The sequence below is a fragment of the Hyperoodon ampullatus genome (assembly GCF_949752795.1).
Source record: "Hyperoodon ampullatus genome assembly, chromosome: 11".
NCBI classification, from domain to species: domain Eukaryota; kingdom Metazoa; phylum Chordata; class Mammalia; order Artiodactyla; family Ziphiidae; genus Hyperoodon; species Hyperoodon ampullatus.
The window spans coordinates 93554425-93581283 of record NC_136924.1 but is presented as its reverse complement, the minus strand read 5'-3'; the positions used below and the strand labels follow the sequence as shown (position 1 = coordinate 93581283).

Here is a 26859-nt window from a genome sequence, read left to right as displayed (position 1 = left end):
ATTTGTCTCCAGATATTTTTGATTTCCCTTCTGACATTCTCCTTCAACCACAGGTTGTTCAGGAGAATCCTGTTTAATCCCCATGTATCTGTGAATTTTCCAATTTTCTTCTCTTGTTAATTGAGGTATAACTGACATACAACATAATATTAGCTTCAGGTTTACAACATAATGATTTGATATTGGTATATAACATATAATGATCACAAGTCTAGTTAATGTCCATTGTCATACAAAGTACACAATTTTTTTCTTGTGATGAGAACCTTTGAGATTTACTCTTTTAGTAACTTTCAAATATGTAAAACAGTATTATTAACTATAGTCACAATGCTGTGTATTACATCCCCAGGACTTACTTATTTTATAACTGGAAGTTTGTATTTTTTGACTCCCTTCAACCATTTCACTAACCCCCATACCCTGCCTATGGCAACCACCAATCTGTTCTCTGTATCTATGAGCTTGGTTTTTTGTTCGTTTGTTGTTTAGATTCAACATGTAAGTGAGATCATATGGTATTTCTTTCTCTGTCTGACTTATTTCACTTAGCATGATGCCTTCAAGATACATTCATGTTGTCACAAATAGCAATACTTCATTCTTTTTTACGGCTGAATAATATTCCATTGTACATATATACTACATCTTCTTTAGCCATCCAACCATCAGTGGACACTTGGGTTGTTTCCTTATCTTGGTGATTGTAAATAATGTTGCAATGAACATAGGGGTGTATGTATCTTTTCAAGTTAAGTGTTTTTGTTTTCTTAATATACCCAGAAGTGGAATGGCTGGATCATATGGTAGTTCTATTTTTAATTCTTTGAGGAACTTCTACACTGTTTTCCCCAGTGGCTGCACCAATTTACATTCCCATTAATAGTGCAAAAGGGTTCCCTTTTCTCTGCATCCTCACCAACACTTGTTATTTCTTGTCTTTTTGAAAAAAGCCACTCTAACAGGTATGAAGTGATAATTTTCCAGTTTTCTTCTTGTAACTGATTTCTAGTTTCATACCACTGTGGTCAGAAAAGATACCTGTTATGATTTCAACCTTCTTAAATTTATTAAGAGTTTCTTTGTGGCCTAACATATAATCTATTCTCCAGAGTGTTCCACGTGTGCTCTAGAAGAATGTGTATTCTGGTGCTGTTAGATGGAATGTTTCTAAACATCTCTTAAGTCCACCTAGTGGACTACTCTAATATGTAGTTTAAGTCCAATATTTGCTTACTGATTTTTGCCTGGGTGATCTATCCACTACTGAAAGTGGGGTACTGAAGTCCCTACTATTGTTGTATTGCTGTCTATTACTCTCTCCATGCCTGTTAATATTTGCATCACATATGGAGGTACTCCTATGTTGGGTGTATAAACAAAATTATATCTTCTTCGACTGACTCCATTATCATTATATAATGACCTTTTTTTGTCTCTTGTTACAGTCTGCAGCTTAGAATCTATTTTGTTTCATATAAGTATAGCTTCCCTGCTTTCTTTCAGTTTCCATTCATATGGAATACATTTTTCTATCCCTTTACTTTCAAAGTGTGTGTTTCCTTAAGGCTGAAGTGAGTCTCTTGCAGGCAACATACAGTGAGTCTTCTGTTTTATCCATTCAGCTACTCTACATGTTTTCATTGCAGAATATAATCCATTTCCATATAAAGTAACTATTGATAGGTATAGGCTTCCTATTGCCATTTTGTTGCTGTCTGGCTGTTTTGTATTTCAGTTGTTCCCTTCTTCTCTTCTTCTCTTCCTCTCTTTGTGATTTGATGATTTTTCTATGAATCTTTTGTATATCTATGATAGGTTTTTGTTTTCGATTACCTAATGGTAATCTTACATAAGACGTCGAGCCCAGCAGAGCTCAGCACAGAGGGAGCAGTCAGAATTGCTCATCTCCCAGTCTTTCCCTAAAAGAGGTCTATTTTCATACTTTAAAAGCTGCTGTCTAATGCTCAGGCTCCTAACTTGGCAGACATCCAGGGGCTAACTGCAATCCTCCTAGGAGATCAGGGAAGCCAACAGATACTGCCTCTGCCTTCTCCCACTAGCCCACTCCAAGTCTCCAGTATTTCCACACAGAATCAGCTTGTACACACATCTGGTACCCCAGATTTCATGGATGCCACTCAAGAAATGGGCCCCTGGCTTGCCTGGCTTTGAAAGTCAACAGGGCTTGCACTGACAAATCCCACAGGACTATGACAAACAATGAAGCAGTTTTTAATGGGTACAGGAGGAACCTCTTTCGCAGCTATAAGCTGGGTCCAGAGCAGAAGGAGCAGGCAAAAAAAAAGCCTATCTCCAAGATTCTCCATAGAAGGGCTCAAACTACATGTATATTCCCTGCTGCCTGGGGGTCTGACTTCCAAACAGCCTTCACCTAGGTACCGACTGCAATCCTCCTCTATGGAACACTTGACAAATCCTGGCACACACTCAACTACTGGGAGCAAGAAGAACAAAGAAGGCAGCTTGGACAATCACAAAGGTTTGAGAGACAACCAAGAGCTCACGCCAAGCTGAATGCTAAGGTTCATATCCTACACAAGACTCCTCTGTCAAGACTGGGGGAGGTGGCTGTTTTATCTAATGCACAGAAACCAACACAGAGAGTCAAGGAAAATGAAGAAACAAGGGAATATGTTTCAAACAAACAAACCAAAAAAAACCCTCCAGAAACAGACTTCATAATGAAACAAAAATACATAATTTCCGTGATTAAGAGTTCAAAACAACAATCATAAATATGCTCACTGACGTCAGGAAAACAATGCATGAACAAAGTGAGAATTTCAACAACAACAAAAATAAAAAGAGAACAAAGTACCAAACAGAAATCAGAGAGCCGAAGAAACTGAAATTAAGAATTCAATAGAGGGGTACAAGAGTACACTAAATCAAGCGGAAGAAAGGGTCAGCATACTCAAAGACAGGGCAGTAGAATTCATACAGTCAGAGAAGCAAAAAGAAAAAAACAATAAAAGAAAGTGAAAATAGCTTAAGGGACTCATGGGACACCATCAAGTGGACTACTATTTGCATGACAGTGGTCCCCGAAGGAGAGGATAGAGAGAAAGGAGAGGAAAGCTTATCCCAAAATAATGGCTGAAAACTTCCCCAACCTGGGGAAATAAACAGACATCCAGATCCAGGAAGCCCAGAAACTTCCAAAAAAGATGAATCCAAAAGGACCCACACCAAGACACATTACAAATAAAATGTCAGAAGTTAAAAGACAAGGAGAGAGTCTTGAAAGTAGCAAGAGAAAAACAAGCTGTCTCACACAAGGGAACCCCCATAAGATTATCAGTAGATTTTTCAGCAGAAACCTTGCAGGCCAGAAGGGAGTGACATGATACAGTCAAAGTGCTGAAAGAAAAAACTGCCAACCAAGAATACTCTACCCAGCAAAGCTGTCCTTCAGAATGAAAAGAGAGATAAAGAGTTTTCCATACAAGCAAAAGCTGAAGGAGTTCACCACCAATGTATCAGCCTTAAAAGAAACGTTAAAGGTACTCCCTTCAAGATGAAACAAGAGTGCTAATTAGTAACAGGAAAACATATGAAAGTATAAATCTCACTGGTAAAGATAGATATAGGGTTAATTCAGAATATTCTAATGCTGTAATGGTGGTGAGCAAATCACTTAAAAGCGAAAGTAGTAAAAATAACTAACTATAATAATGTGTTAATGGATATACAAGGTATAAAGATATGCATTGTGACATCACAAACACTAAATGTGCAGAGAAAAAATGTAGAGTTTAAGTACACGGGTTTTTTTGTTTGTTTGTTTGTTTTCTGGTTTTTCTTTTTAGCCACACCACGCAGCATGAAGGATCTTAGTTCCCCAACCAGGGATTCAACCCGAGCCCCCTGCAGTGGAAGCGTGGAGTCTTAACCACTGGACTGCCAGGGAAGTCCCTAAGTATGCATTTAAAGTTTAGTTGTTATTAGCTTAAAATACTGTTATAAATGTAAGATATTTTTCATAGTAACCTTAAATGGGATTTTATACCTTGAAACTTTTATGTTTCTATTTATGTGAAGTTAGTTTTCCTGAACTTTTAGAACACAGTGGTGTTCAGCGTAGTTTTTCTAACTTTACAGAATTGACTCTTCTGTTTTCACATGTTAAAAAATATGGTAGCTCCCTTTCTGAGATATCCCAGCTCTTCCTCTGCCCATCCTTATCTGAACCTTCTCTTTCCTTCTCCTTTCATTCCTTAATTTTCCCTACTGTGCCGAATTTTTTTTTTTTTTTTTTTTTTTGCGATACGCAGGCCTCTCACTGCTGTGGCCTCTCCCGTTGCAGAGCACAGGCACCAGACGCGCAGGCTCAGCGGTCATGGCTCACGGGCCCAGCCGCTCTGCGGCATGTGAGATCTTCCCAGACCGGGGCATGAACCCGCATCCCCTGCATCGGCAGGCGGACTCTCAACCACTGCGCCACCAGGGAAGCCCCTACTGTGCCGAATTTTGATGCTATTCTATTCAACTTTGTCTCTACTCTGTAGTACGCCGTCCTGGTAGAGAACTCTAGCAGGTCTGTTTTGAGAATTCTCTGGAGCCAGACTGCTCTATCCTCTTCTGTCTTTACCACGGACACACTGCACTTGCCTCATATTGGAGTGGGCAACCCCTCACTCTCATTTCAGCTACTGCTCTTAATATAGCCCACTACACTGTCTAGTAAATAGCTGGGGCTATTTTGGAGGTCCCCTGCTTTTAAGTTCAGTGAAATAGTTTACTCACTCTCTCAGCTTACTCTTGCACAGACACTAATGCTATGGAGGTCCTGTGGCTATTAGTGGTCTGCCCTTACCTGCTTTCATTTCTGGATGCCTGAGGTTAACTTTACGGTAAGTATTCAGATTTGCTATCTTGTTCCATTGGTTTGTGTGTGGGTATTCCGACAGAGTCAAAAATCTACGGAGTGGCCATATTCACTTCCTAGAATCCCTCTCAAAGACAAATTTGAAGTTCAAACATAGCAATTATGTTGTTATATTCATCATATACTTATCACTTTTTTTGACACTTATTTCTAATTATTTTTAAACCATCCTGTTGTGAGTCATTTCATTCTTTTTTGCAACAAGGCAAAAAATTCTCTCACTCCATGATTTTAAAAAGTTCACTTCAATATATTCTTTAAATCTTTCCTGGTTTTCAACACTTATAAATGATTCCTGACTCACAGTTCAGATAAGTTACAAATGTGTACACTTTGAAAAATTCCTTCAACTACCTAAGGCTCCCTGCTTCTATTGAGGTCTTAGAATGAGACCACTAGAAACCTAAATAATCTTCCAAACACAAGAATATAAAGTGTTTTTAAAAATCTGAACAGGACTTCCCTGGTGGCACAGTGGTTAAGAATCGGCCTGCCAATGCTAGGGACACGGGTTTGAGCCCTGGTCCGGGAAGATCCCACATGCCATGGAGCAACTAAGCCTGTGTGCCACAACTACTGAGCCCACATGCCACAACTACTGAAGCCCACGTGCCTAGAGCCCGTGCTCTGCAACAAGAGAAGCCACCACAATGATAAGCCCGCTCGCCACAACAAGAGAAAGACCACACGCAGCCTAAATAAATAAATACTTTTTTAAAATCTGAACATACACAACATTGTAAATCAACTATACTTCAACAAAAAATTTTTTTTTAAATCTGAACATGATCTGAATAGAAATTCCATGTTTATGTACTATAACTTTGTCTTCTGTGAATACTGGGGTATAGCATACATGCAGTAGGTTTTCTCCTGGTCTAGGGTCAGCAAACTAGAGTCCACTGGCTCAAAAAAAGTTTTACTGGAACACAACCTTGCCCATTCCCTTAGCTATTATATATAGCTTCTTTCACACCACAACAGCAGAAGTAAATAGTTGCAACAGAGATATGGCCCACAAAGCCTAAAATATTTACGATCCGGCCCTTCACAGAAAAAGTTGGCCAACCCTGTCCTGGTCTACAGATTTATCAAATGAGCTTCCACAAACAGCACCTGGGAGGTGGGTAAGTCTGAACAGGATAACTCTTTGTCACATTAGATGCCCAGCACATTACAGGATGTTTAGCATCCCTGGCCCCCCAGGAACTAAAATGCTAGTAGTACTCCCAATCCCGGTGTTAACCAAAATTCTCCACACATTTCCAAACACTCTGGAAGAGAATGGAAGCACTATCCCTGGTTGAGAACCACTGCAAAACTAAATTAGCTCAGAGTAAAGAAGGAGAAAATACAACCCATAAATTCTAAGTGCCACCAAGATAGATGAGAAATGTTGTTACCTTTTTAAAAAGCAAACTAAAAATCTATTCTTCTTCCCCTTTGACAGTTAAGCCAATAATATGCTCACTTCTTAATAAAATTAGGTTTTATAATTTGATCACTATATCAAGATATCACAGGGTTGACTTAAAGTTTAAAAATAAATTTATAAGGCAATCTTACCGATTTGTTCCATCCAGATTTGATCTGTGGATGAAATTAAGTTTTGCGTCTGCCCAATAAAGCTTCCGTTCCTCATAATCCAAAGTCAGTCCATTTGGCCAGTAAATTTCAGTGTTTATTATAATGAAGCGACTTGAACCATCCATTCCAGCACGTTCTATCTTTGGTACTTCTCCCCAGTCTGTCCAGTACATGAACCTAAAAATCATGAAAAATAAACCCATGACATAAGCAGGTTAACCACCAAGTATCTTATAATTATCGCTATTGGATAAAGAAAGCTCTCTCAGGAACGCTAAAACTGAAACTCCTAGAAACTGTTATCGAAATTTTAATCATCTATCTTTTTGCCACCATGATGGTAATAACTGATTCAAGACAAGCATCATCAGGACGCAAAAACCATCTGATCAAAGTTTCTTTGGCAAAAAGGATACCTTACACTGTCTCAATGTATCTCCCCACAAATTACTTATTAATGACAAAGGGAAAAATGATAACTTTTGAGAAAATAAACTTGGTGGACACCACCTTAACCACATCATCTAAATTAACATCATCATCATCAACAACACTGGCATCATATATGTGATATGCTGGGAAGAACATTCCATCTTTTTTTATATATAAATTTATTTATTTTATTTTTGGCTGCATTGGGTCTTCATTGCTGCACGCGGGCTTTTCTCTGGTTGTGGTGAGCAGGGGCTACTCTGTTGTGGTGCATGGGCTTCTCATTGTGGTGGGTTCTCTTGTTGGGAGCACAGGCTCTAGGTGCATGGGCTTCAGCAGTTGTGGCACACGGGCTCAGTAGTTGTGGCTCGCGGGCTCTAGAGTGCAGGCTCAGTAGTTGTGGCGCATGGGCTTAGTTGCTCCATGGCATGTGGCATCTTCCCGGACCAGGGCTCGAACCCATGTCTACTGCATTGGCAGGCAGATTCTTAACCACTGCGCCACCAGGGAAGCCCCCATACCATCTCTTTTATGTATATTCTCTTACATATTATTTCTGCCCAAAAATGCATAACCTGAATAAAATTATTAAGGAAACAGAGAGTACCAAATTAAAGAACATTCTACAAAACAACTGCCTTTGAAAATATCAATGTCATAAAAGTCAAAGAAAGGCAGATGAACTAAGCTAGGTAGGAGGAAAATAAAGAGACACAGTAATGGACTTCCCTGGTGGTCCAGTGGTAAAGAATCCACCTTCCAATGCAGGTGACGCGGGTTCGATCCCTGGTCGGGGAACTAAGATCCCACACGCTGCGGGGCAACTAAGCCCACGTGCCACAAACTACAGAGCCCACGTGCCGCTAGAGAAGAGAATACCACAAGCCGCAACTAGAGAGAAGCTCCAGCAGACCACGCGGTAATGAAAAAGATCCTGCATGCCTCCACAAAAAGATCCCACGTGCTGCAACTAAGACCCAACGCGGCCAAAAAAAATAAAGAAAAATAAATAAACAAAGAGAGACAGTAACTATATAAAGTGTATGATTCTGTACTGATCAGTTGGGGAATATGCTACAAAGACATTATTGGGAAACCCGGCAAAATCTGACAGTATGTCAGATTCTATAATAGAAATGTACTAATGTTAATTTCCTAAATATGATCATTGTACTTTGGTTCTGATATTTCAAATAAATCATGACCAAAAACTTCCCTAATTTGATTTTTAAAATACTAGCCCATACATCCATGAGGTTTAATAAACTCCAAGTATGATAAACCCAGAGATATACAACCATACACATCAGTTAAACTGTTGAAAGACAAAGAAATCAAGAGCACTAAGAAAATCAACTCATCACTTGCAAAGAAACCACAATATAACTAAGAGCTGATTTCTTATCAGAACAATGCAGGGCAGAAAGCAGTAGGATGACACACTAAAAGTGCTAAAAGAAATTAAAATGTCAACCAAGAATCCTACATACAGCAAAACTATCTTTCCAAAATGAAGGTGAAATAAAGACATTCCCAGATAAACAAAGTGAGAGAATTTGTGGCATGTAGATCTGCCTTACAAGAGATACCAAGGATATTCTTCAGGCAAAAAAGAAGTGACCTAGATGTTAACTCAAATCCACATGAAGAAGCAAACAGTACTCATACAGATAATTATGTAGGTAATTATAAAAGACAGTACAAATATATTTTTCCCTTTTCTTCTCTTAATGGATTAAAAAGACAACTGCACAAAAAAGTAATTAAAAACTTGTTTTATTGGGCTTGTAACATATAAAGGTGTTATATATATGGAAATAGTAGCATTAAGAGGGGAAAAGGGAAGCAAAATTGAGGCAAGTTACAGCACAAACTAAAGTCACAAGAAGAAATCAAGAGTACCAGAAATGGTAATATGCAGGTTAATATAAAAGGCTTATACATTTTTTGTTATTCCCTTAGCGTCTTTAAAAAATGCAAGACTTCCCAGTTCCCAAAGTGTCTTATATACAAAATAACCTTACTAAAGACTAGAAAAGGAACTTCCCTGGTGGTGCAGTGGTTAAGAATCCACCTGCCAATGCAGGGGACATGGGTTCTAGCCCTGGTCCGGGAAGATCCCACATGCCACGGAGCAACTAAGCCCGTGTGCCACAACTAACTACTGAGCCTGCGCTCTACAGCCCGCGAGCCACAACTACTGAGTCCGTGTGCCACAACTACTGAAGCTCACATGCCTAGAGCCCGTGCTCCACAACAAGAGAAGCCAGCACTATGAGAAACCCGTGCACCGCAACCAAGAGTAGCCCCTGCTCACCACAACTTGAGAAAGCCCACACCCAGCAACGAAGACTCAATGCAGCCCAAAAAAAAAAAAAAGACTGCTTAAAGCAATTATTATGACACAGTATTAATGTTTATAACATACAGAAGCATAATATATGACAACAGAAGCAAAATGGACAAGGAAAAACATAGATCAATACTGGAGCAAAGTTTCCATATTTTATTGGAATTAAATTAGCATTAATCTGAAGTCCATTGTGATTAAAATAGATATTATAATCCCTACAACAAATACTAAGAAAATATCTAAGAAATTATAGTTAAGAATTCAACAAAGGAATTAAAATGATACCCTAGAAAACATCTGCTTAATAAAAACGGAGGCAGTTAAGTTGAAGCAAAGTAACAAGAAAAACAAGACGTAACGAAAACAAAATGACAGACATGACTACACTCAAGTAAATAACAACATTAAAATATAAATGGATTAAAGATTCCATTCAAAAAAGAAATTGTCAGAGGGCAAAGCCAACAGCTATTTGGGAAGGAAAAACTGACAGGACTTGGCTTGAGGAGTGAGGGAAGAGCAGGAACTGAGGATGATTTCTAGGTCTCTGGCCAAAAAGTGATGCCTTAAAAGAGGTAAATATTAATACACATCAAAATAAATACACAGCTATTAAAATAAAAGATGTTCAACCATATACTACCTACTGGTATGAATGTCGTATTTCGGATATCACCGTAACAGAGAAATGTTCTTTTGTTGTAACTGTTCAATTATAAATTGTATAATTTATAATTACAAGTCCTTTAAGTGTGGTAAAGTTGGATTATAAGATAGTGTAGCAGTGATTTAGACCACAGATTCCAGAGCTCAGTTCTGCCACTTCCCAGACACGTGATCTTGAGCGAGCTACTTCACCTCTCTGTCCCTCATATTCCTTATAACATGAGGATTCAAAAACAGATCTACTTCATAGGGTTTCTGCAAGAATTAAAGCAGTTAATATATGCAAAGCACGTAGAAGCTCTATATATGCTTTAGCTACTGCTGTTTATGTCATAAATCCCTTGTTTATGGCTTCTCACTTTTAGAATGAAGAGCAAAATCATTAACATAATCTTTAACTCTGTACTATCTGGCTCCTACCCATCTCTCCAGTTTCAATTAATGCCACTCTTCACCTCATTTATTATATGCCAGGTACCACACTCCCTGGCAGTATAGGGCTTTCTCTCTACCTATTATCTTCCTCTTTCAGAGTTCCGCTTAAATCATGTTTCCTCTACGAGGCCTTCCCTTAAATCCCAGATTAGGTTATACCGTCCCTCAAAAGCTCTCAGACTACCTTATATTCATAGCATTACAACTATCAATATAATTATTTGCTTAATGTTTACTGTTTATTACCTCTAACTTACACATTTATGTTTCATGCAATTTCTGGATTAGGACAAGATTTTTAAAAGTAAATGAAGGATAAATTTTCCATCTTCTGATTTGGTAAAGTATTCCTTTTGCTAAGGCATACAAATACCTCATTCTTAATAATGCTATATTACATGAAAGAACTCTTGTCTACAACAGCCAGCAGAAAAGAAATAATACATTTGAAGAATAAGTTGGCAGAGAAACTGACTAGAGATTTCCAATGATCACAGACTGAATTTGGTGGCAGCGTTTCATTATGTAGTTTGACATGCTAATGTCATGTCTCAGTTGCCTGAGTGCCAACTGTTTACAGGTCATTCTATCAGTAAATATTTTAGCAACGTTCCAGCTAACAGCTCACCTCTGGTTTATTTTTCACAACGTTAAAAATAAGAAAGCTGGAATGAATTTATGATAAGAATTTAGATCTCTCACCACAAGAAGAGTTTTAAAAAGAGAGCAACCAGTCAATGACAAAATATTAAATCAACCCATGCACCTTTTGATCTTTTATTATTGTACAATCCAAGTCCAAGGTCTTCCTAGCCTAATTTTTTTTCTTTTTTCACATTGAAGTATAATTGGCATATAACATCACGTATGTTTAAGATGTACAACATACTGGTTTGATACAGATTTATATATTGAAATATTATTACCACCATAGCATTAGCTAACACCCCTACCACATCACATGATTATCATTTCTTTTGTGCAGTGGGAACAATTAAGATCTAGTCTCTTAGCAACTTTGAAGTTTATAATATAGTATTGTTTAGTATAATCACTATGTTGTACAATAGATCTCAAGGACTTATTTATCTACTAGTTCTAAGTTTGTACCCTTAAACAACACATCTCCAATTCCTCCAGCCCCCAGCTTCTGGTAACCACTATTCTACTCTGCTTTTATAGGTTTGGCTTTTTTAGAGCCCACATCTAAGTGGTATTATACAATATTTGTCTTTCTTTGATTGACTTACCACACTTAGCATATAATGCCCTCAAGGCCACCCTATGTTGCCACAAATGGCAAATTTCCTTCTTTCTCAATGGCTAATATTCCATTGTATATATATACTACAACTTCTTTATCCATTCACCATTGAAGAACACTTAGGTTGTTTCTGTATCTTAGCTATTGTGAATAAAGTTGCAGTGAACATAGGAGTACATGCATCTCTTCAAACTCCTGTTTTCATTTCCAGCAACAGAAATTGGAACTGCACAGGTCCATATATACGTGAATTTTTTTTCAACAATAAATACTACAGTACCACACAATCCATGGTCGGCTGAATCCTTGGATGTGGATCCTCGGATACAGAGCAACCACATGTGTACAGAGGGCCAACTATAAGTTACATGTGGATTTTCAGCTGCACAGGGGGTCGGCATCCCTAACCCCTGTGTGTTGTTCAAGGCTCAACTGTATATCCAAAAGTGGAACTGCTGCATCATATGGCAGTTCTATTTTTAATTTTTTGAAGACCTCCATACTGGTTTCCATAGTAACTGAACCAATTTACATGCCCATCAACAGTGTACAAGGATTCCCTTATCTCCACACCCTCGCCAACACTTACCTCGTCTTCTTGATGATAACCATTCTAACAGGTGAGAGGTGATATCTCATTGTGGTTTTGCTTTGCACATCCCTGATGATTAGTGATATGCAGCACCTTTTCATGTAGCTAGTGGCCATTTAGATGATTTCTTTTGAAAAGATCTATTTAGGTCCTCTGCCCATTTTTTTAAATTGGATTTTTTTTAAGTTGTATGAGTTCTTTATATATTGTGGATATTAACCCTTATCTAATATATGGTTTGCAAATATTTTCTCCCATTCTGTAAGTTTTTTTTGTTTTGTTTTGTTTTGGGGGGACAGTTTCCTTTGCTGTGCAGAAACATTTTAGTATGATGTAGTCCCACTTGTTGATTATTGCTTTTGATGCTTGTGCTGGTCTAAATTTTTTCACTTTTAACTGTGAGTCCTTTCACTGTTTTGGATCTCTATAATGAGTAGGAGAAAGAGGGGTTGGGAAGATAAGCTGAGTATCTGTGTTTATCTTTTCCCCATCAGCTATTATTCCCATAAATTAAGTGCTTGGTTGAGATGTAGTCTTATGCATATGGGCAAAGAACCACCTAAAAATGACAAAATCATGTAGAAGCTTTCTTCAAAAAAAAATTGAAATTGCAACCCTATCTCTACCAAAATACACAATTTCTCAAACTATCTTTAATTGTTAAATGCATATATCATGTAGCAACTCAGAAGCACATTTACCATAAATAAAGCATAAGCAAACTTTAGAATCCCTTGTACAGGCTCCTTCCAATATCTTGTTTTTAATTTTGTACAGGCAGTCATGGCTCTGCATGGTTCCAATACGTGTGAACTTCAGTTACCACAGTTTAGTTAAATAACATCAGTGCCCACTCAACATGGTCAAATTTCACTTACCATGGTATATGAACTGCAAGTACACAAAGTACAAATTTCACTGCCAGCTCCACAAATCACTATGTAAATGACAGATGTGTTTGATGATCAGTGATCAATCACAGCCTTCTTTCAAAGTCTATGACTGGCCTCCACCCATCTGCTATTCAGCTCACACACAGACAGCAAAGTGTATAGCTGTGCTGCCTCCTTGTACTGATAAACCCATGTAACATTTTATGACAATGAATTATCGAAAGGAAACTGGCCAAGAAAGATGAAGGTGCAGCAAAGAAATGAAAAGCAGTAACACAGGAAATTAAATCTGAATTGAACATAAATGGAGTTATAGAAAAAACGGCTGACCATGGGAATGTTGACACCACTGCCATTCAAGACTCTACACAGATATGCAGCCAGGAGAACTCAGTCAAGGCCAACTTATCAACATAAACAAGGAAAGTAGTTGCGACAAAAAGGATAAAGCCACCCCAGAGTGATGCCGGCAAAGACTTCACACTGAAGGGACTCCCTCAGGTAATCCACAACACTGAAAACAAAAAAGCCTAAATATTCTGAAAGCTTGATCCAAACATAGAAAGGAATACAACAATTCACCAAGGCATAGAAAAGATGTTTGTTCCGTATAGTAAGCTATACAATGAGAAGACAGCAGCACACTCTGCTCAAACTACTTTCAATAATATTTCTAATGTTTCAAATTATAGTATATAAATAAATACTAGTTTTATGTTTCTCCATTTCCCTATACATTTACAGCAGATAGTAATAATTTTTAATGTTTTGACAAAAAATTTTAAACGTCACAAAAGAACTGAAATTTATATACTAATTATTAAGATTGGTTTGTACAGTTATGGCTGTGTATGGTGTTGCACGTTTTGGTGTTTGTCGAATTTTCCTCCGTAGGAAAAGCTTTTTTTTGGATTAACCATTATTTCATTTTCAGCAGTTCACTTCAATGCAGCTAGACTAACACTGAGCACCTACCAAGTGACAAACATCCCTTGAGGTATGGTTCTGGCATTCAAGGAGTTTTCAGAAGAGACAGTGTTCAAATATAAGAGATACAAGAGAGGTAAGCGTGACCTCACTGCTCTGACAGCAACAGAAGAGGGGCTGTGAGTCCAACCAGACGTAAAGACACCTGAGTTGCACCTTGAAGGAGGAGCAGGTTGGTTTATAAGAAATCAGGAGAAAATATTACAAACTGTGTGTAAAACGTACTACATGCATTCCAATATTATTACATCATAAAATGAAAGGTTTGAGATCAGGCTAGAGAACAAAGGCATCAAATCTCACAAAGAGCCGTACACCTGTACTCAAGAGCTTAAACTTGACACTAGAGGTATTTGGGAAACCACTGCTAAGTTGGATGATTTAGCGGAGGAGGGATGACATGGTCAAACTTGTACATTTTACACAGATCACACTGGCAGCTTACTAGACTTAAATGAAGAAAAACACAGATACTAGTTAGGAATCTATTTCAATTTTTCCAAGTGAGAAAGGATGAGGAGACAACTAAAGCAAATGGGCAATGGTAGTAGAATAATATAACAGAAATATTCATTTATATAAAGAGTAAGGGCCTTTCTTTAGGCCTAGCCTAAATTCCTAGTTTCATCACCTCGTGTTCCCTACCCTGAATCCTATAGTTAGAGCCCCAAGTTGACAAACTGTTTCCTTCCCCTAACAGCCAACCATCAGTGACTTGGTATGGTACTCTGTTCATAAAGGCTGTGAAGCCTAGTTAGAGCTGTGGGGGGAAACTCAGTGATTTTTAGTCAGTGACTTCTACTAAGAACCCAGGGGAATGAGCTAATGCAGGCCTGCCTTTGTTGACCCTACTCTAAACACAGCGACTACAAGCTCTTTCCAAAAGACACCCTGAGTTTTTTGTCCCTATGTTTTCGCACATACTATTTTACTCCATCCTAATTTAAAAAGCTAATAACCGGGCTTCCCTGGTGGCACAGTGGTTGAGAGTCCGCCTGCCAATGCAGGGGACACGGGTTCGTGCCCCGGTCCGGGAAGACCCCACATGCCGCGGAACGGCTAGGCCCGTGAGCCATGGCCGCAGAGCCTGCGCGTCCGGAGCCTGTGCTCCACAACGGGAGAGGCCACAACAGTGAGAGGCCCGCGTACCGCAAAAAAAAAAAAAAAAAAAAGCTAATAACCACCATCAATAATTAACTCACAAAACTGCAGCTATTACACATTAACTTCTACTGAGATAGCTACAAATAATCATAAAATTAAACAAAATATATGAGGCAGCTGTTCTAAGAACTGAAAATAAGGCAGCACGAGACCACAAACCATGAGACAAAGGAAACTCACCAGGTGAGCTCCAAAAATCACCCTGACTCAACCTGGTGACAACTCCCCAACCAAAGTGTGGAAAGCTGAAACTGAACTTAGGAACAGTGGTCTCAACAAGCTTAAGGAGGCAGAGAGAATTTGGGGCAAAGAAAAGACTGGAATCTGCAGGGCCCCAAAGAGGAGAAAGTTACAATGGTGTGGGTGGGGGGGGACTCATGGGGGATCCCCATGAGTCCTTGGACCAAGAACCAGGCTGTGCACGCACAGAATCCTCAAGGATTATCAAGTTGAGAACAGAACTAAAATGCCAGAAGTCAAGCAATGCGGGTGGTCTTACATGTTCTGCCAAGACAGAGTAAAGAGCATCAACACCACCCTGGACATTCAGCTGAGACACCTCAAAGGGCTGAATCCAGACCACACCCTAGGGCAGTGCTTCTCAAAGTGTGATCCAAAGATCCCTGCACAGACTTCCCTGGTGGCTCAGTGGTTAAGAATCCGCCTGCCAATGTAGGGGACACAGGTTCGAGCCCTGGTCCGGGAAGATCCCACATGCCGTGGAGCAACTAAGCCCATGCACCACAACTACTGAGCCCGCATGCCACAACTACTGAAGCCCGTGCGTCTAGAGCCCATGCTCCGCAACAAGAGAAGCCACCACAATGAGAAGCCCGCGCGCAGCAACGAAGACCCAACGCAACCATAAATAAATAAATAAAGTTTAAAAAAAAAAAAAGATCCCTGGAGATCTTAGGAATCCTTTCAGGAGGTCTACTGTCCAGACTGTTTTCATAATATTGCTAAGTTTTATGTATTTATTTAGCCTTTTTCACTTTCATCCTGGAGGTTTTTCATGGATACGTATCAGGTGTGGTGATGACTTCACCCTGATGGCTCATGGAATGTATACCTATTATATTTTCCATAAGCTTTTAAGGTAGCAGGGTTTTGGAAATAACTATATACATGTTCCGAGATTAACTCAGTTCACAGCACTTTTGCATTCTTAACTAGCTACCTTTGATTATACCTGCTATAATCTCTGTACCTCATTATCATCTAAAAACTTGTTACTTTTGAAGTCTTGAAATTTTACTGTGCCCAGAGCAAAAACACATCAAGGAGCAAATACACTGCTTTGTTTTACAGTATTTCTTAACTTTAAGTTTTTATTTTAAACTGTTTTTGTTTTGAAATTTACTACTATTCTATTTTAAAATAAAAGAAAATTTACTTATATTTGTCTTGTATTTAAGAATGGACCATTGGCTTAAAAAGGAGAGATGAGAAAACTCACTTCTTCGACCCACAGCTATACTGTCTACATTTAAAGATGTTAAAAAAGATGATACTGATCTATCAGAGAGAGTTCTCTGACTCTTAAGAAGGGATGAAACCTACTCCAAGACCCTGAGCAAAACTGTAAATGAAAAAGTATTACAAAAACAATCTTTCCATTGGCTTATACATGTTATCTTTTTGTGAACAGTATTATGGTTCCAGTTAAGCTGAGGCATTGAGACAATCATTCAGAGTTTAAAGAAAAATGAATTGCATAGTTTAAATGTAAATATGACCTCATTAAAAGCCAGACAATGTTTATTACAGCTTTCCAGCTGGAGAAACTCACAAAAACAGAGACTCATAAAGCTTTCTCCAGTTAACATTACTGAATTCCTCCAGAGAAAAAGCCAATAAAAGAAATCATAGTGCCGCCAATTTCCAAAGCTACAGTAACACAAAATTTAAAATTTAGCTGCAAACATGAAGACAGAAGTTAATGTCATCTAAGAAACTGTGCTTTTGCCTTATATATGACTAAATTTAAGGATATGGCCAGACTTATTGTTTTGTTTGTTCATCAGGTGTCAGTACCAACTAATCATCAAAGATCTTCTATGTGAATGTTTACAACAATAAATGTAAGTGGTGCTGAAATATTCAAAGTGTTGAATAACTTTTTTGAATTGCACAGATTACCCTGAACTACCTATCTGTGCTGATATTTGCACTGATAGTCCAAAAGCAATGGTGGGTAAGACTGCAGGGAGTGGCGACCAACTGTACTAATAGTCACTATATTTATTCTTCACCACATACAAAAGAAAAGTCTGTCTCAATGAACACTGACATTGCTAAGGCAGAAAATTATTAATTTCATTAGAGCTTGACCTTTGATTACACATTTAATATTCTGTGTGACAAAATAGGATCTACAGAGAAAGTAGTTTGGCTGCATATGAATGTAGAATGGTTGTCTTGAGAAAAAGCACTTGGCCAACTGAGCTAGCTGCTTTTTTCATGGAACACCATTTTTACTTAAAAAAAAAAATGAATGACAAACTATGGTTAATAAAACTCAGGTGTCAGGCAGATACTTTCTTGGAAATACATGAAATGACCTTGTCACTTCAATTTGCTGCCACTAACAAAATCTGAGCTTTCTGTGTTCAACCTGCTGTAGTACATTATATATATCTGAAAAAAGACTTATATCTATAATGTATGAAGAACTCCTAAAACTCAATTAAAGAACAACCCTATTAAAAACTGGGCAAAAGATCTGAACAGACACATCAACAAAAGACATACAAATGGCAAATAAGCATACAAAAAAGATAGTCAACATAATTATTCATCACGGAAATGAAAATTAAAACTATAGTGAGATATCACTACAGATCTAGTAAGATGGCTAAACTTTAAAAAATGGACAATACAAAATACTAGCAAAGATACAGTGCAACTGAAACTCTTGTACACTGCTAGTATTAATGCAAAATGGCACATCTACTTTGGAGAACCGTTTGGCAGTTTCTTACGTTAAACATTCCCATAAGATCTAGTAACCCCACTCTCAGGTATTTACTCAAGAGAAATTAAATGTGTATTCACACAAAAACCTGTATGAAAATGTCTATAGCAGATGTATTCATAGTCACCAAAAACTACTGAATATTCTTCAAATGGGGAATGGATAAACAAACTATGGTACATTCGAATAACGGAATACTCTCAGCATTAATAAAAAGAACAACTGTAATAAAAATAAAAGTGCAAAAAAAAAGGAAAACTATTTTAGCTGTTAGAAGTCAGAATAATGGTTACTTCTGGGGGAAGGAGTACAGCATGAGGGGACTTCTAGAATGCTGGTATTGTACTGTTTTCTTATCTATATGCTGCTCACATTGGTGTGTTCACATTTATAAACTTAATTTGCTTTATATATATATAATTTGCACATTTTCTGTATCTGTGTTATAATTTAATAAATGTTTATATTTTTAGGAAAAAAAGAACCACTGACATACACAATAAACACATATAAAGTTCAAATGCTTTACGGTAAGAGAAAGAAGCTGGATTCAAACACTACACGACATGATTCCATTTATGTTACATTCTGGAAAAAACAAAACTGTATAGAGTCAGAAAACACATCAGTGGTTACCTAGAGCTGCAGGTGGAGGGAAAGGTTGATAACAAAAAGCCAAGAATATATTTTGGGGGGTTGTGGAATTATTCTATATTTTAATTATGGTAGTGATTACCCACATGTACACATATTTGTCTAAATTCAGAACTGCCCACCCAAAAAAGTGTAAATTTACTGTGTGCAAATTTTACTCTAACTTTTTTAATGGGTAGAAGGCATCATTTAATACTTCACAAAAGATACATAAATGGCCAATTGGCACATAAAAAGATGCTCAATCTCATCAATCACCAGGGAAATGAAAATTAAATCAGTAATAAGATATCACTTCACACCCACTAGAATGGCTAACATTAAAAAGACCAACAATACCAAGTGCTGGTGAGGATACAGCAACTGGAACTCTCATACACTGCTAGTATAATCACTTTGGAAAATAGTTTGGCAGTTTCTTACAAAATTAAATGTACACTTAACCCTACGAACCAGCAATTCTAGTTCTAGGTATTTACTCAAGAGAAATAAAAACATACCCACACAATGATCTGTACATGTAAGTTCACGGGAAGTTTTATTCATAATAACCAAAAACTGGAAATAAATCAAATGCCCATCAATAGGATGATAAACAAACTCTGGTATATTCATAAAATGGAACACTACTCAACAATGTAAAAAAACTAACTACTCACATATTCAACAACAAGGATGTATTTTTCTAAATAATGGTAAACAAAAGAACCCAGACTCAAAAGAGTACCTACAGAATGACTCCATCATTTGAAGTTTTAGATTCAGCAAAACTAATCTATAGTGACAGAAGTCATATCAGTAGTTATCGTGGTGAAAGTAGGAGCTGACTTGAAAGGGACTAAGGCAGCTTTCTGGAGTGGTGTGATAAAATGGGTTTTTTTGGAGGTAATGGTAGATACACACATTTATCAAAACTCATCAAGCTATAAATACTAAAATATACATATTTTTGCAAATAACTTATATCTCAAAAAAGTTGCTTATAACACAAGAATCAAGAGACTATTTTTAAAGTTAGTGCAAAGGTAGCTTCTTTTCTGTAGAAGCCTTTCCTAGCTTGCCTAGACAAAGTAGAGTTACTCCCTCCTATGTGCTCCTATAGCTTGTTTCACTGTGCTATAATACCTATCACAGTTTGTAGACAAATTATGAAGAACTCATATGGGCTGACCATAAGCAATTTGCACACTATCAAATGGATATTACAAGTGCCATTGTCCTTCTTGTATAATATAATTTACACAGGTCTCACAATTGCCACTAAGTTTGTCTAAAGAAGCACTAAACTTACAAGAACTCAGTGTCTAGTTTATGGTGTAATAAAAAGTTGTCACAAATGAATTAGCTCAACAAGAATTTTAGTAATAAATAAAATTATATGTATGCCACTGCTCAAAGCTAATAAATAACTATTCCAGTACTCAACCCTAAGAAATATATCATGTCATGTTACTTCACGGATCACACTCAGGTAAAGGCTTCAACTACAACAAATGAAACTGAGAAATCTGTCAGGTGAGAGTTTGATAAAAATTTAGAATTTTTAATTGAAGCTTGCTGGTATCTTCATTTGTTCAAATATTTAAAATTGAAAGTAATAAATTTCATCTATAAATACTGAACATTTGCATTTGTTATTTAACCTTTGAATTAAAAACTCATTACATACATACTTAATACAGAAAGGGAAAGAGGAACAGGCAGCAGAAAAACACAAATATTTTATAAGTTACCAAGATACTATTTAATTTTTTTAATGTACTGACCACCTATCAGGAGCTTAGCATCATGCTAATCATGGTAATACAAAAATAAGCAAGGCAAAACTACTGTCCTTATGAAACTTGCAATCTAGGCAAGGAATGATTAACTATATCAAGAGAGGTATGAACAGGCTGCTATAAGAGTACTGGGAATTGATACCCAATCAAGCCAGTGAATGTAAGAGCTCTCAACAAAAGCTCACCAGAGGAAGTAATACTTTTATTTAGGCAGTTGCCAAAATGCGAAACAGTGTTCCAGGAAGAAGACACAGCCTATGCAAAGGACATAAGAAGTCATGACATATTTGAGAAATAGCAAGATCAGTAGAGCTGGAGGATACTGTGTATTGTGGAGAACACAAGGCAACAAAAGAAGTCCCACAGATGGGATCTATTTTGCTGTGCTAAGAAGCTTGGACTGCATAGCCTATAAGGGATGAGAAGTTACTTAAGACTATTAAGCACAAAAGTAAAGTGCTTATTATCCTTTTACAAATTACAAAAGATTATCCTTTTACAAATCACTGTTGATAATACTGAGGGACTGACTAGAGGGGGAAGAAATTAGAGAAAGAGAAGTAAGGCACAAAACTTCTCAGATATTCCAAATGAGAGCTGATGAAGATAAAAGTTGAGAGATGGATCAATGAGGGAGAAGAAAGATAAAGGACAGACCAGGATGGCTCCCAAGATTTGGCAAATGTGAGTAAGTCCATATTGGTGTCATTCAACAAAATACGGAATAGAGATAGAGGGGGCAACATGCTGAGTTCAGATAAAGATGAAATGAGCGCACTGACATCACTGTTCTTCCTTCTATACCCACAGAACCAGCCAAAAGAGTAACAAAAAGAATAGTGTAAAAATTAAGGAAGAGTTGGACAGAAAAGTAAATAAAATAAAAACGATGTTACCAGTCAATGCAGTTGGACTAGAGTAACAAGGCAAAAGAAACTACAATTAACAGTTGCATATGAAACCAAGCCAACCCCAAAGTGTAAGCAAGAGTCATGCCACATTCTAAGAACATGATGCGACAAACGTTAAGGTAAAATCTAACTATAAAGAGCCATGGTCCTCAAAAACATTTTCTTGCCATAAAATTTGTTTTGAGAAAGTTTCTAAAATCACTGGGACTAAAGCCAGTGAAAAAAATTCTGACTTAATGAAAGTGAAAAGAAAAGGGTCATGCAGAATGCACACATCCTTCGTCTTCCTCATCCCTGAACCAGTTCTGTTTTACTTTGGTTAGTAGATTAGGCTTTTAAGTGAAGAAAAGGTTGGAGAATTCAATAATATCTATTTCCTTATAGAACTATCATAACATCCTACGGAGAAACCCGAACGAACTTTTTAGCCAACCCAATACAAAGAGAAAAAAAAAACTGTGAAGAAATCTGCTATACTTCCCGTGTTTTCCCTCTCCTTGATTATTTGTGTTAGTATCATATTTTAACTATACGCGGTGATTACTGGAAGATAATGAAAGCATTTGTTTTAGATGATTTGTTTTTATGGAGAATATACAGTAACCAAATCAAAAAAAAAGATTCTATTATTGAGGAACAGGAAAGAACATGGGTTCTATTAAATAAAACCTTGCTCTGACAATATGCATAATGGAATTCTGCATGTGCATGTATAAACTGATTATCCTGGAGAAAAATGATCCTTAGGCACCCAGTCTAGCTGATGAATTTAAGAGTTAGTGGACACAATACTAAGAATATTATTTCATTCAGAAATAACATTGATATAACACTACTGGAAGGTATAGCTTATAAGCCTGAAATAAACAGTACGCTAAATCAATTTAATTCCCTACTCTTACCAAAGAAAATGTTAACTACAGCAATTTTGCCAAATTGCTGTTATACACATTCCTCTTTCTGAAGAAAACAAGGTGATGCATTTTGAGCTCCTTTAAGTATAATAAAAATGATATATTAACTGTCTGGAATGCCACCCTCCTCCTTCTAGACACTCATAAACATCCTGATTCTTCAGGACAGTTCAAGTGTCACCACACCTTGGTGAAAGCATTTAATGACTCCCTCAAGCACACTCTCCTCTGTGCTCCTCCAATGCTCTGTACATCTCAAACACATATGATACCAGGACTGTTTACACGTTTCCCACCCCTCTAGATTCCAGGCCCTTGTTTTATTCATAGTTGCATCCCCTATCTTACAACCATCTAATATAATGGCAAGCATATTTATAGTCAGTACTCCAATGTTTAATAATGGTCTGCATTCACCTGCTCTTGGACCATCTTGTATGTGGGTCTTATTACAGAGACCACATCCTTGAAAAATACAGGTAGAATTTTATTTTAATGTATACCCTTATTCCTATACTGTGCTCCAATTACAAGCTATTTGTTATTGCTTGAATGTGCAATGAATGGCAGGATAGAGTCTGGCACACATCATTCCTACTGACTAAAAGCTATTACCCATTCCATACCTTGTTCCTCTGGCCAACAACTGCTCAGCTAGAAAGCACCAACCTGAAATAGCCTCCCAAGTAAAACTGATAACTCTCTCCACTGTACAGATTCCCATAGCAATACCTATAAAGCTTTATTATACATTATTTCCCTAAATTTAAAACTGGCTTATACCTAATAAATATATAATTAGTCTCTATTCTATGCATATTTTGTTATTAGGTCACCTCAGAGAATATACTAGAATATCCCATTGCTCAAACCTAAAAACTACACATAGAGCTTCACTGACTTTTTCTTTAATGGCCTGGTGAAGAGAATAAGGGTAAAATTATTTCAGTCGTGCCCTGTGAGGACTTCAATTACATGTCTGATGCATTACAGGAATCCCAAAATTAGTTTTTGAGGAGAATCTTGCCCTTGCCCTTGAGTACTCAGTTCACGTCTCTAGCTCATCTTACCTGCTTCTACTGAACTGCACTGTGCCCTGACACTGCAGCACAAAGACCCAATAAATGTGTCACTGATGATACTACAAGGGTGCTGTTCACTACTTTATACAGCAGCTTCTTCATGAAGACTAAGGGGGGTAGAAATTGGATTCACTAACAGGAGTAAAGATGATTTCTCAGCGAATGGCATTACTCTTATAATCAGTATTTTCTTCTTTAGATTGGCTTAGATCATTCCTAAGGCCCATTCCAGTTATAAAATTTATATTTCTATTAACTATCTTCTTCTTTTATATCTATCATCACACTCCATTCATTCTTTCAACATAAGAAAGGAAAAAAAATACAGTATTCAGGGGCTTCCCTGGTGGCGCAGTGGTTGAGAGTCCGCCTGCCGATGCAGGGGACACGGGTTCGTGCCCCGGTCTGGGAAGATCCCACATGCCGCAAAGCGGCTGGGCCCGTGAGCCATGGCCACTGAGCCGGCACGTCCGGTGCCTGTGCTCCGCAACGGGAGAGGCCACAAAAGTGAGAGGCCCACGTACCGCCAAAAAAAAAAAAAAAAAAAAAATACAGTATTCAAAGTATGGCAAAAAATATGGACTAATCCTATGACCATTCACTTACAAATTGTTCTGTCATGGATAGCTGGCCTTTTAGGGGGCTATCCAGCATCTAAACTACATTCCTATGGTTGAAGAATCCTCCACCTTATGAGACAGAACCACTTACCTGAAACTAAAGAAACTGAAAACACCAGCTATTTGCTTTCCAAACCTTCCTTGCAACTGCGACAAGAGCATAAGATCTGGGTCTTACCAGTCAGACACGCCAAGGAAAGGGGGAGGTAGGGGCAGGAGAGGAGGAAGCAACAGCTGCAGCAGCACGGACCACAGCAATCCATTCTGCTGAGGCTGGGGGTAACAGCAAAGGCGAATTAAGTCCAGTTTACGTTCATTCATCCTTCTTTAATCCAGTTTTACAAGGGAGCACTGGCAGCAGTTGAAGGATTATCTGTTGCCTCATGTCAGTGATAGAGTACAAACAGTGGTAAGCATGCCACCTAACAGTGGTGCCTTCACCGGACCAGCTCTGTCGTATGATTTGTAGCAGAGTCCCTGGATGTAGATTCCAAGCTTGGTAATTCTACCATTTATGAAATTCTATAAGTAAGCCGACATCCTCTTTAAAAATATTTTTTCTGTTTAAAGTAGAAGGGTTTCTATTGCTTATAACTATGAACACTAACGCACATTTTTAGATCCAAACACCATCACTTAAAAGTTTAGACAAAGTCACTTCAACTCTTGTCCCAACAAAGCCTCATATCTTAGACCACCCCCCCACACACCGCTATCTTAGAAATGGCATGTTTCAAAAATCTCACAACTCTTCCCTCAATCTACTGTGACTCCTCTCATTAAGGGCCAATGTCAACATTCATGAGAATGACTGGCAGAGAACTGTCAGGCAAATCACATCCTGAACCTTCCACCTGTACCCTTACCTAAAACAGTACCTTGATGAAAACTGATATAAAGGGAACAATTTGTGACAGATGGAAAAGCCAACTTAACATCAAAATATGACACTTACGTCACCATAAACAATGAAACAAGGAGGCATAAAAGAAAATTCAACTGAACTGTCTGCTTTATCTACACAATTATAACTTCAAAATCCAATAATCACCAATACATAATGACCATGAGATAACCAGTTCTTGAATATTCAGAAACCAGAATTGTACACATAATTAACAGTTACGGTATGGCCTGAATGTTCCCTTGCCCCCCAAGATCATATGTTGAAATCCTAACTCCCAAGGTGATGGTATTACGAGGTATGGCCTCTGGGGTGATTAGGTCATGAGGGTGGAGCCATCGTGAATGGAATTAATACCCTTATTTAAAAGGCCCAAGAAAGCTCCCTTGCCCCCTCTACCATGTGCAGTTACAGTGAAAAAACAGCCGACTAGGAAGGAAGCCCTCCCCTGACACCAAACCTGCCAGTGCCTTGATCTTGGACATCATAACCTTCAGAACTGTGAGAAATAAATTTCTATTGTTTATAAGCCACCAGTTATGGTATACTGTTACAGAAGCCCAAATGGACTAATACAAGTTACCTTAAGCGCAGTGTTTCTTAGATTATGCACACGCTTCCCCACAAAAACACACTAATAAAAGTAACAACAACATTAATACCACCACCAACAGCAGCAGCATCAACAGCATGAAACACCTAAAGCATACATTTTTTTAACCCTGGCAGCATTTGAGAATGACCTGAAAAACTCATTAAAAATATCAGTAACTTGGGTTACTCCATCAGAAATTCTGATTAAATTGGTCTGGACTGGGGCCCAGGCATCAATATTGCCTAAAAGCTCCCAAAGGAATGTTAGTGCACTCAGGGTTTAGAAAGAGTAAAGAGAAGTCTGACTTTCTCAAGCACCTGCTTATCCACAGCACTCTGTTCCTGTACAGGTGGTGTTAATGTGTTTAAATCATTAACCACCCGACCCTAAATATTAGCTAATAATTAGCCTCAGTTGGTGCTCACGCCTTAAGCTGTGGAAGACCACAAAAGTAAACAAAGTACCAAACGAATTCCTTCCCACACACACTTCCATATTTCTTTCAAAAGTTTTATAATTTAAGAAATGGTAACTTGAAAGTTCACAATTACTGTTTAAAATTCTACTAAGAATAAATATACAAAAATATGTGAGGATAAAATGAATTTTCAAATTTCTTCTAAAACTTTTCAAGCTTTTGGCATCCAATTCTTTATATATATATGGTGGCAACTCTTGATTGGAGGTTTTAATTTGTTAATTCATTCAATATATTACACACAACAGGGTCTCATTTTACTTATAAGACATAAACATATAGAATATTATAATAAATATCCTTAAAAAACTTTTGTCTTCAGTTTAGAAGATGTTGCCATAATGGTAAAAGATGGATTATGTTAGGCTAGCAAGAAATTTTCATCAAAATGGGTAATATAAATAGTATAGTTACCTTTACATTGTGTTATTTTGACACTGGTTGACTTGCATCTACCCTTAGCTATGCTAAATAAATCTGAAAAGATCACAAAACTAATGTTTTTCTAAATAATTAAGGATTTTTTACTTTTTCCTTCATGCAGGTTCAGTCCAGTAAGAGATCAATATTTAAAAAGCTGTCATCCACTCTTGCCACTTTTATTCAACATACTTTTGGAAGTCCTAGCCATGGCAATTAGGAAAAAAAAAAAAGAAAA

The 26859-nt window shown here is 37.7% G+C and overlaps 1 protein-coding gene across 5 annotated transcripts in view; it reads right to left on the bottom strand.

The window, feature by feature from the left end:
* The window catches only part of LRP6 (LDL receptor related protein 6), a gene marked incomplete at its 5' end in the record, with an annotated part of 178027 nt that overhangs the window by 93170 nt on the left and 57998 nt on the right, over positions 1–26859 (bottom strand). For 4 of the 5 annotated variants that reach the window (XM_079714740.1, XM_079714741.1, XM_079714743.1 and 1 more), the window contains one exon: positions 6479–6676. The exons of the other annotated variant lie outside the window; for it this stretch is intronic. In XM_079714740.1, the coding sequence (XP_079570866.1) occupies positions 6479–6676 (198 nt within the window). The remainder of the gene's footprint in view (positions 1–6478; positions 6677–26859) is intronic. 5 annotated transcript variants of the gene reach the window in all.